The following is a 12,014-nucleotide window of genomic DNA, read 5'->3' on the forward strand; positions in this document are numbered from 1 at the left end:
GATTTCTTTAGGTACGATATCTATGCTTTAGTGCAGCAGTTTCATCAGTAAGACAAATAGCCCTTCAGAGGTGCTTTTCTTACCCATATCCAGCACCCTTCACTCATCTCTTTCCTTCCTTTGACTGATAGGAGTGTAGACATGTTGCTGTTTAAATTGCTAACTAAATGAGATTAATCCTACTGTAAGAAACATTATCAACTTGTACTAATGGATGTATGATAATTACACTTTATGAAAATTTCATAAGCAAATATGGTAGTGACATTTTTTTTTTCAGATGTGTTTATTAATGTTAGAAAGGAAGTTTAATTTCTCCCTAAATGTCTTGGGAGCACTGTATTTTCAAAATCTGTTTTGCTGAAGTTACTCTATGAGGAGGAAAGATTAGTGTTTGTTTTAGGGCTTTTGATTAAAAATCTGAAGATATTTCATTTTGATAAAACATTCCTGTATGATATAAAATACCTTTTAAATCAGCAGTTATGTACACTTTCACATGCTGCAGAAGAAGGCTCGTTGTCAAGACAGGAAAGTGTGGTACCAGCAAGTGGGTACAGGAGCGCAGGGGTTTAACCTGGCTGTTTACCTGGGCTCTGTCTCCACTGTGAGTGATTTTAAAGGATAACAGCGATTGTTTTAGCAAGGTAGGAGAGTAACTTCTCTCTCGTCCTGTTGTAATGTACTTGTTGTTGTTCCCCTGCTTTATCAGTTCTTGAAACCTCACAGGTGTTTTTTTGTTTTGCAACCAGTATGAAAAACAAGGCAATTTGTTATTCAGCTCCACATGGGCTTATATTATAAAGCAGATTTGTTAGCGTATATACAATATATATTTATAATAATGAAAACAGTGACGAGACTTAAGGTGGTCTCAGCTGGTATATTGGAAAAATCAACAAATCAAATGGCTTCAAAATAGATCTGGCAAAAATATCAGTGCATTTAATTTTTTTCTTCTTAAACTGAAACACTTTTGTATGTGTTTTTGCTTTTCTATGAGCCCAGTTTCAAAGGGTTTAAAACAGGAAAAAAGGAGAATCTCAGGTTTTGTGAGGAACAAAGCTTTTCATGCTTTCAGATACCCATCCCTCTGCCTTATGTGACAGCTCAGTTTAAGAACTAGTATAGACATTTTATTAATGTTAGTTTTTTTCTGTACATGTCAAAATAGGTAAATAGCACCTCATTCTTTTTCTTCAACAGAATACCTACCCCACCCCCCAAATTTCCAATGAAATATGGGGCAAGCTTCTTTCTTTCTTCCTCAATAAAATACCCCTACCCTTCAACTTCTAATGAGAGAGTGCAGCAAGCCACATAGCCACGTTACTCTCATTTGCCAGAAAGCAGCCACAGCAGTGATGCCAACTTTTTGCAGAGATGTTTGGGTTTTGTTAGCAGTAATATCATTGCTTATGGTTACAGCTAATACCTTTAAGAAACAAGTATTTCTGGAAGCTATCAGGTGTCACACTGATCACTTGAACCTTTTCCTTTGTATTTTCTTCCTAATTACTGTCATCCCAAAAAATCCTTCATCAACAGATAAATGTTCTTCTATTATGAATACAAAGATGGGCAGACGAAGGAAAGCAACTTGTCTTCTAGCACTGTTCTGCGCTGCCCCAGAACAGTGCGAGTGTGGTACGTGCTCCCACCCCCAGGCCAGGGGCATCGTCAGCAGCCCACTGTCAGGTTCAGTTTTCCAAGGCCCAGACCAAGGAGTGAGCATAAAGGAAAGAAAATAGTGGGAGGGAAGAGCAGGAGAAAAAAACAGAGCTTGCAGGGTGGTAAAAATTGGACAGGGTGAACAGTTGTAAAGCTGGGATTGGTGTGAGACTTCAAAACTGCAAATTTGCCAGTAAGCACCAATGGTGAGTAAGAAGGGATCTACCAAGCAAAGCTGAGAATGGGGATCATGCACCTGAGAAACTATTGATCTGTCTTCCTGAGAAATAACAACCTTTTCTCAGATTTACCACTTTCAACTGACCCATAGCCAGAACTGCAATTAAGCTTCAATATATTTTATAAAAAATAGTACTTAGTTTACTTTCACAGAAGTGAAGAGATACAATTGCACAATGGTGGTTACAATGGTAGAAATACATACTGTTGATAAAATGTTTGCAAGAGATTTAAAAACATACTATACAGCACCACATCTGAAATTGGTTGATGGCAAAATGAGTCATACTCCATGTTCATGTAAATTAAATTCCTAAATCTTTCCTTTAGAATAAAAAAAAAGTGTGCAATATGTCTGCTACTAAAATGTTTCCTGATGTTGAACAATAGATTAAAATAAAAAATGAGGTAAAAAAAAAAAGACATTCATGCATTTAAGCCACCATTAGTCTCTGACTCTACAATAAGGCAGATCATAATCTTTTTAAAACTGTCTTTAGCCACTTAAATCCTTCTTAGTGCTTTCACAATAAGGTCCATCAAGACCTTGTAGAATCATGAGTTAAGATGCTTTTATGTCCAACAGGTCATTTTTGACAGGCTCAGCCATATTTGAAATGCATTGTGTAGTACAAAATGTTGCTTTTCCTTAATGGAAAAAGGAAATGTAAATTAAAAGGAATAGAGAGAGATGAAGGCTTTAGAATTTATCACAAATGACACTGCGTTGAGGGGGGGAGGTGAGGGAAAGGAAAGGGAAAGAGAATTATGTGTCATCTTCAGTCTTAATGACGTGGAAAAGGGTGACATTAAACAGGACTTGATGTCCGTTATTCCAGGCATAGAGAGCTCTATCCCTTGCATTGTAGTCAAGCATGGATATATGAAAATACTGATTATGGAAAGGAATGTCTGTGTATTCGTAAGTGGAGGTTTTGGTGGAGTAAGAGTAGTAGACCTTGGCTCCTGTTAGGTGAGAGTTAGTAACATACAAGGTGCCACAGATCATGAAGGATTCTCCAGCGCTTCTCTTTGGGTAGCCTGTGCTCCAGCTCTTCAGCACCTCCAGCGTGTCTTGGTTTAGCTGGCTGATGACAATGTTGCCTGCATTCTGGTTGGTGGCATACACAGCCCATAGCCCAATCTCATCTGCCATCAGGTCAATATCAGAAAAGCCACCCCAGGTGTAAGGGTAGACATTGTGAAAGCCGGCATACTCGAGGCTACGCTGTGCAAGCACCCGCCCAGTGTCAAAGCTGTATTTGATGATGATGTTGCTCTGATACTTGTTGAAATAGAGGGAGCCATTGTAGACAACATGGTTGGTTCCTGCCCATTTGAATGGAAGGTTGTATGTCCGTGATTCAGCCCCACTGACGAAGTCTGCAATTGATTTATATTCGCGGACAATTTTATTGTTAGTGTAACTGTCCATGTACCAGACCTGGAAAGAAAACAAAGTTTGGAAGTGAACGCCTGGAACACAGTCTGTGGCACATGATCATGATATGGCATGATGGATACATTGCCAAAAAAGACAGAAAAAGGTTTTGGGTGTGCAGCAATCTATCAAAGTACAATAGTGTCCACCTTCCTGTTAAAAAGACATTGAGGAACTCTTGAATTTCTAAATCAAAACTTACCTATACAAGTGAACTCTTAGGGAGACTGTTACAGCTGCAGTGCCTGCAGTTATTTAATGTTTGGGTCTCTGCTATATGGGACTTGCTGAAGATATTCTCAGAGACCAATAATTAAGGAGAGAGGTGGAAAGGGCATGTGAGCTATGCTTGGTTTTATGCTTAGAAATACGCTTGGCTGAATTTTCCTCAGTTGAATCTTTGACCAGTGAAAAATGGTGCACAAAACCAAATGTAATAGCAATGAAACCAGTAAAGTTTGGGAACCATTTTTTCCCTTAAAACAAAAGAAAACAAATTCACTTTTTATTTAACATTCTGTATCCCCCATTTTTCCCTTCATGTATTTTGTCTTTTCTCCAGTTAGTTCCTCTCAGAGGAAAAATCAGATCCTGACTAACAAAAGAGCGGAGCAATTTCTGCAGACATTTTTGCGCAGATTTCAAAAGCCCTGTTAACACACTATTTGCATGGACACCAGCACAGCTCCCCATCTTCCTGCTAGCTGAGATCCTGCAAGGAATATGGTTTGCTGCTTTACATGGTGTGCATGGGGCAGCCTGTGTGCTGCTCTGAGAGGGTGGCACTGGGGGAACATGGAGAGGGCCTGTGCTGAGGACTATGGAGCAGCCCTACGGGTGCTGAGGTGGCAGGAGAGACTTCTCAGACAGCACTGAACAGTGTCTGCTGCTCTCCCAGAGGCAACCGAGACTGCTGGAGGCAGCAGCAAAATGGCGTGGACACGGTGGGTAGGAAAGAGCTGCATGTGAATCTTTAGTTATTACCATTTGTACGCTGCCTTTCCTATCAGCTGTGATTTTTGTTGTTGTTGTTCAAAAGATTAACCTTTTGGATCTCACAGGAACGAAACCTACTGTTTTGACTTCAAAAGCCCTTTGAGGAAGGGAGCACCTCTATAAAGATGTGTCCATTTGGGATCCTATCACAGATTGAGACAATAACATAGCTTGCATCTGAGGAGGTCAGTGGTCTGAAGACCACTTATTTGGGGCTTAATCCTGTGATTTTTGACTGTCGCGTGTTATGGGTTATGCTCACTGGTGAAAGTGTTGATGTTTCTGTTAAATTACTTAGGTTCTTAAAGAGCCAAGGTCAATAAAATGATAGAGAGAGAGAAAAAAAAGTGTAGCCATTTCAGATGGATGTTATCCCTAAACAATGTAACGAAAGGGCACAAATGTGCTCAGGTATCTTCTCTCTTTGGACATTTCCTAGATGGAAAATCTCTTTTTAAAGATTTAAATCAAGCAAGTAAATCTGTAAAAGAACCCAAAGATATTTCAGCGCCTTAACATACTCGGTTGTTTTTCTCTGATGCTAATGGATCTGTCATCCAGGCTCCAAATCGGGTTCCGGATATCTTGACTGTAATGGGGCCTGTAATTTTCATCAATTTGCCACATGCTGAAATTAGAAAAACAAATCCATTAATGCAAATAGTTACACAACTCTCCTTGACATAAGACAGAGCACGAGACCAATTGCTCAAAACTAACTAGTGGCTCCAGGGGATTCAGGATTAGGTTGAGGATGGATTGTCATCTTCACTGTATGAACTTTTCTCTATTGAACAACAGTATAAATAAGTTAAGAAAAATGTTTATTTTTGTTTTTATAAATTTTAAAGCACAGTCACATTTTCGGGACGTGAAAAATACAACATAGTAAAGTATCTTCCCAGCTGAAGTGAATAACATTTAATAATAAATGAAAAGACACAAAAACCGCCTTATTTTTGTCTTCAGAAAGTTCAGTGAAAAGTTGGGATTAATGGATGTTTGTTTTCCATTGATCATGATACTTTGGAGTTTCCTATTTTAAAGAATCTTTTGATAACCAATTGTAGAAAACATATTACATAATTTTTATTCAGGAATTTTCTGTAGATAGTAACACCTCTAGTTTGTGTGCCAAGTGCTGTTTTTTTACAGTGATGAACTGCAATTAGCGTGGAAAGTGGAGGGCTGTATCTTACAGTGGTCAAATTCTTTTTTATTTTTAAGTGGTACATAAGTAAACTGTCTCAGAAATGGGCATTAGGTAAACTCAAACCTTTGGATGGGGCTGAAATAATTTCAAAGAAAATTATCAAAAAACTAATAGTGAATAGAAAGAAATTAAGAAAAAAAGGCATCACTCTTGAATTTGTAGTTTTAAGATTATCAAAATACAAGTGTAGCATTAGTGAATGTATGAGTTAGACTGGTACACTAATTGGGTAGCTTTAAAATACTGTATGGACATGAGTAGCGAAACGTATGCAAAGAATTTGGAACTCTGAAACCCACCATTTTTTTTTTCTAAATAAATAAACCCGCGCAGCGAACCAAAACTGGCCCATGAAATTCAGGGTCCAAACTGACAGCAGTTGAGCAGCCCATGGCAGAGGCATGGGATGCAGGGAGCCCACCTCTGGCACACGCGTAGGAGCCCGCAACACGAGCCAGAATTGCAAATCTCACTGTGAGGGCAGCTATGTGGAGCTTGAGGAGGAAGGTGGAGCAAACAGTAATGCAGAGGCAGTTTGGCAGCAGTCATCCATCCGGTTTGGTGCAGGCAGCTGCAAAACCGTGAGTTTTGCTGAGGCCCAGCGGAGCAGTCACCCCAGCGAGTGCTGTGAGCATCCTGCGGGAGTACGGCTGTGTCTGTGTCCCTGTGTCTGTGCACTCTGGCAGGCTTTCTCAGCTGTCTGTGGCAGGTTGTGGGGAGCAGCATGTGCCCACCTGTCTGGCAGGAGAGGTGTACGAGCAGGCAGTGGGCTCGCAGCCCATGCTGGCCATTGTAGGGGATGCACACACAGCTCTGCCTGTGGTGTGTGCATGTGGCTGGAGCTTTTTGAGACGAGCTAGAGAAGGGTGTTCAGAAATTTGTCGGTTTATTAATGTTTAAGCGTCTGCTATTGTTCATCTGTTTTATTACTTATATTGATCCTGAACATATAGTTCACTGATTGCCGGTTAATTTCGTGTCATTATTAACTCAATAAAACTCCTCAGTCCTGATTTGGTTTAACTGTATGAACTGAGCAGCTTCCCTGTGTGGCAGGATTCAGATGCTTTTAGAGAATGGTCTTTCAGAATGGATCGAGCAACTGTTCAACAAGAAAAAGAGATGACATTGTACTTCAGTGGCTAAATGATCGGTAGTGTGAATCTGGGGTATATTCATGTGATTAAATTTTTATTCCCAGATAGCATGTAGTGATATGAAGAAAGGAAGACAGCTAGGAGATTCGCTAGGTAGCTGAGAGGCAGCTGAGTGAAAAAGTGACAAAGCTCCTCTTTTCAGCATAATGAAACAGAACATCTTGTAAAAGGCATGAGGATGTTTTTATTCTCCTGCCCTATAGTCTGTCCCATCTTTTCTTTTCCTTGTTCATTAAACACGCTCAGACATCTGCCTATTTGTGATATATCTTGATGGAACAGCTATTCAGAACTAAGTTATGTTACAAGTACTCTTTCCATCTATGGTAAACCAGTCCCATTATACTGATCCTTTTCATCCCATCAGCAGTTTTCTGCTATAAACCTCAGTGGTACCTGAGGTCTGTTGGCCTACTGACAGGTAGCGTGGGCAGGAGGAAGGAAGCAGCAGAGCTCAGTGCCCACCACTGTCCTGTCATGACAGCTGCCTTGCAGCTTGGAGAAATTTAGGCACAAGGGCTTAATACATGAAGCCTCCTCCAGCGTTTAGTTCATGTAAGAATATGTATACCCTGCTACTGCAGACAGCCTCTTCATAAATTTGTTAATGTGGCTTTAAAAATGGGGAAATGCTGTTTGCACTTGCCCACCCCCACCCTTACTCTAACTGAAGCTTATTTCACAACCTCACTCTTCAGTTCGTTTGAAAAATATTTGGAGTCAAGTACATAGGTGTCATCAGTCTTTTGTTCTGAGCAGTCAGATCTCAACGCATTGCTTCCAGACACATGCAGACTGGAACCAGACACCAGGGAGGTCTTTGAGCTTGCAAAGAGCTGCTTGAAAGAACTGCACAGGCCCCAAATCATGTCTCAGCTGAATGATCAACTTGATAAATCAGCTTATGTTGTTTTGAACTGTTTAAGGCTGCACAAGTAACTTTTATAGAAATAAACTACCCCAAGTATTCCCCAAATCAACTGACATGCTAAATACTGGTCTTGAATACAGTGAACCTATGCTGGCTGATGATCAGAAGGCAAATGTGAGACAATAGGCTTACACTATAACTAGGAAATGCAAGTGAGGCCAAATTTTCCTCCCTTCTCATAGAAATCCATTTGAAATTCATTTCACACTTTATTCTGTCAAAGCTTTAGACAGTTATCTAACATGGTGCTGCTTCCAGTATATGATTGGAATGTAAAAGAATCGGGTGAATGCAATTAAGAAAACAGTAAAGCTGAGCTCTCATTCCTCAAGAGAATGGTATTATTCTTTTCTCTTGTTCTGTCTTTTGGAGCCTTACTTTCTAATGTGTTTACCCATTTGTTACAGAAGAACTGTAAAACGTTGCCAAAATCAGGGTCATTTGTGGTTTTGCTCATTCTGAAATAGCAAGTGTGCTGTCTGTGCTGAAGTATTATTGTCTTACTACTACAGTTAAATAAGTTATTGCAGATGAATAACACAGCATTTTGATGACATGATGCTATGAAATGCAGTTTAACACTGATATAATTAGTGTTACTGACTTTATGAAGATAATTCCTTAATAGCTTGCCCAAGCCCAGTCTTTAATTTGATACAGAAAGGAAATGAATGAGAGCTCTTTCAGGAATAAAGCCCAATACAGTCTTTAAGAGTTCACTGACAAAGCAAGGTGTTTTCTGTGTGGTTGTAAATACTTCCAAGTTTGTATTAGTGCAAGAAAATTTCCTCCTTCCTCCACCAGAATTGGAAACAGCTGCTTCTCATCTACCTAAGTATGAAATGTGTTGATTTAATCCCAGCCTATATTTGCAATATGAACCTTACAGTTGTTCATGTAGCTATATTAAAATTGATCTTGCATGCTGAGGTTTCTTGCTAAGGTGTGGTGATGCTAGTATACTGAAAAAGTAGTATTATTTACATAAAACTTCTGTGGCATGACATGTCTAGGAGTCTGAAATTAAAAACAAACATACAGACAAACCAAACCCCCCGAACTCCAAAGAGTTTCCCATTGAGACTTTTCTTTATCTTGGTTTGTAGGTAGGAAAACAGAACATAGAAAAACATCATATGAAATGGGAAGCACTTCTGAGCTAACATCTGTTAAACCTGTTAGGGATTGTCTTAGACAACCTGGGGATTCCCAGCTGCCTCAGTACCCTGGTGACTCTTTGTATTCTCAGAACATCTTTATCAGAGGATTCTTGCCTGGGAAATGGGAACTGTCAGCTTCAAGCTTTGTTACCATTTTGGTAGGTTTCTCTAGTCCTTGGTGCATCTTTGAAGAGATAAGAATACTTTTCTGCCCTAGGATTTGTATTCATAGTACCCCTGCTGTTCTTGGAAAATGTGACTGCAAAGGTATAGCTTCCCTGCTGTATGACACGGGGTGTCAAATTTTATATTGCTGTCTCAAGCCCCTGTGCCTTGCTGCCTGGCAATGGGAAGTTGCTGGTAGGTGAGATGGTAGGTGAGCTTCTCATGTTCAGTGTGGCACAGGTTAGCCTGATGTGACTTCTGTTGAATTTTTCAGTTAGAGCTTGTCTGGGTCTCATCTAATTAAAAGGGAATTTTGAGGCAGAGTAACTGAGAGCACCTGCAATACATTTTTTGAGCCAGAATATTGGCTTAATTGGGAGGGGAACACACCACCAAACTAAAATAAAAAGAGCTGAATTAATGGGCACAAAATTATCTCTATAGAGAAAATTTTGGTGCTGTTTCATTCTTTCAGTAAAAATAAAAAAGGGAGCTCTTTCTTACGATGCTCAATAGATATCTAATGAAAGAAAGGTTTTGTGTTTCTAGCAAATGTCAGGAAGTTCAGGAACATAGAGAATAAATAGGAAAAAAAGTGATATTTCTAGGCATTTTTCTCACTGCTAAAAGGTTCAGATGGTGTTACATAGAGTGAGATTTTTAGAAGCAATGTTGGTCTCTTTCCCTTGACTTTGAAAGAAGCTATCTAAGGAAGTCCTAATGATAACTAATTGTAGTAATTGGAAAATCAAACCTCTGAGAATTTATCCATTCTAAATGGGACTGTACAAGGAACATAATGTCATGCACAGTCTGGGTGTTCATGGCCTCTTTTTGTAACAGTTTTGCACCATGGACTTCAGTAACTCTGCTTGTGATTTTGTGTATTTATTTATATTAGGGAAGAAGTTGAGCATGAATTGGCCAGTTAAAAAAAAAAAGTGGATGTACTGCTTCTGTAGGCTGGAAGCATCTGTGGGGCAGAAAGCATCTGGAAGGCTGTTCCAAAGTGAGCAAATACCAGGAGAAGGTTGTGAAAACCAATTGGACAGAAGCTATTTTGAAGATAGCTAGGAAAGATAGTTGATATTCCTAGCTGCTGTGATGCAAATGAATATTGGTAGCTGCTACATATACCACGTGAGTGTATGATTTATAGCAGGACTTGAAAGGGAAATAAAATCAAAGCAACCAAAACAGCCTCCTGAAGTGTTCATAAGCATTATTATTCTACTTATTGCAGGTAATAAAGAGGGGAGAATGAAGTGAGTATTTTTTTCAGTGGTTGCACAAACCAATTCCAAGTGCTTTATTTCTTTCACTCTCCAGCTTATGATCAAATTTGTTGTAACATTTCTTTCCCTCACAAAGTAGAATTAGTTCTTAATTGGTGCATGTCTGTTGTCATACATAATACAAATCCAGGAAGCTCTACAGTCTCATTATTAGAGCTTGCTGAGAGGAAACTCTGGATTCCTACTGCGTGTGTGCAATGACTTGCTAGGTAATCTTTGGCAAAGTCACTTTTCCTTCCTGACTTGTTTCTCCATCTATAAGAGGGTGATAATGATACATCTCTCCATTGCACAGATTTGTACTAAATGACATTCGTAAATCTCTCCAAATCCCACTGGGGCGGATGCCTTGGAAGTGCAAGTACCCTTGCAATAGAAAGTAATCTTATGCCTGCACTAATACATCATCTGCTACTGATTTAACAGCATTTCTTTGGATAAATGGAATATTGTACTTTTGAAGTTTTAACCAAAAATATTAATGTAAAATCTTGTTTGGATTTTGTTATAAGAGATATATGTGAATGAATCCAATGTGTATCTACTTGAACCACTTATTTCATAAGCAATATTTGGCAGAATATTGGCTTCTATGAATTCTAGCTATGTCATTTTATTCATTGCACTAAACAGATTATGACAAGAATCGAAGGGTCCCAGACTTACTGTGCAAGCTGCATTGTCTTACACGAGCACGTACATGGCTGCCATTGACAGACCTGTACGTGCATAAGTGTATGTGAACTTATGGTGTGCGCAATCATATGCACTGTCTCTACATGTTTAATTGCATGCACTCTTTTAAAGTTTTATGGCTAAATTTCTCAGCAGCTTTAGTCTGAATTTTCTCTTATTCCAAAGAGAAGGAGCAAATTTCAGTCAACACAACTGCTATGGTAATCATTACATCTCAGTGAAAGGGAGACAACTGCTTACTGTATGCTAATGAACATTGAAAGTGTTGCCAGTGCAGATGGAAGATCTCTTTTAAGTGGCCAGGACAGTATAAATAATGCATTATAATGCTGAAAAACACCTGCTAGGGATAAGAATGGAAAATAGCTACACACACTGGTTAGATAATTATATTGTGAAACACAAGAAAATCTGTGAAGGTTTAAGGCAGATCCTGCGGCACATTGGGGCCAGTCTGCCTTCTGCTGCCATAGGCCATCAGATTGGCATGGGCAGTCACAGCCGGGTCATCTCCAGCATGGTAAATATGGCTGGGAGAGGTGGGAGGCATGAGAGCTGTTTTTCCTTTGTGCTTGCTGATCTGGGCTCACACTACCATTTGTCAGGAGTTGCTCTCAGAGATCCTAACTTAAGCTGTTCTTAGACTAATTCTAAGGGTGTGCAAGGATAGTCATTTAAGCATCTAAGCCCAAAGAATAAGGATGAATAAGTCTGTATTTGTGCTTGAAAAGACCAAACCACTTATAATAAAGAGTCAGAAGCCCCGCATTTGAATTTTAAAATGTGTAAAGGAGTTGTAACTTTAATATGAAAATACCAGATTGATAGTAGACCTCCTAGATGACACCATGTTACATTATTGTTACCTCAAATTGCACCTGTCTTGGGGTTTTGGAAAATGTAGTTTGTTATGGGACTGCAGTGGGTTGACCCTGACACTGCCACTCGCTTACTTCCCTACTTCCCAGTGCAACCGGGGTGAGAACTGGAAGTGCCAAAAAAAAAAAAAAAAAGAAATTGCAAAGGCAATCAGTCACCACAAGCAGACT

The 12,014-nt window shown here is 39.5% G+C and overlaps 1 protein-coding gene across 5 annotated transcripts in view; it reads right to left on the reverse strand.

Moving 5' to 3' along the window:
* Positions 1 to 2,029: 2,029 nt before the first annotated feature.
* OLFM3 (olfactomedin 3) overlaps positions 2,030 to 12,014 on the reverse strand; it is a 60,328-nt gene continuing 50,343 nt past the window's right edge. For all 5 annotated transcript variants that reach the window (XM_083846406.1, XM_083846404.1, XM_083846407.1 and 2 more), the window contains 2 exons: positions 4,870 to 4,976; positions 2,030 to 3,355 (listed from right to left, as the gene is read on the reverse strand). In XM_083846406.1, the coding sequence (XP_083702532.1) occupies positions 2,678 to 3,355; positions 4,870 to 4,976 (785 nt within the window). In that variant the 3' untranslated portion in view covers positions 2,030 to 2,677. The remainder of the gene's footprint in view (positions 3,356 to 4,869; positions 4,977 to 12,014) is intronic.

The sequence above is a fragment of the Anser anser genome (assembly GCF_964211835.1).
Source record: "Anser anser genome assembly, chromosome: 8".
Classification (NCBI taxonomy): domain Eukaryota; kingdom Metazoa; phylum Chordata; class Aves; order Anseriformes; family Anatidae; genus Anser; species Anser anser.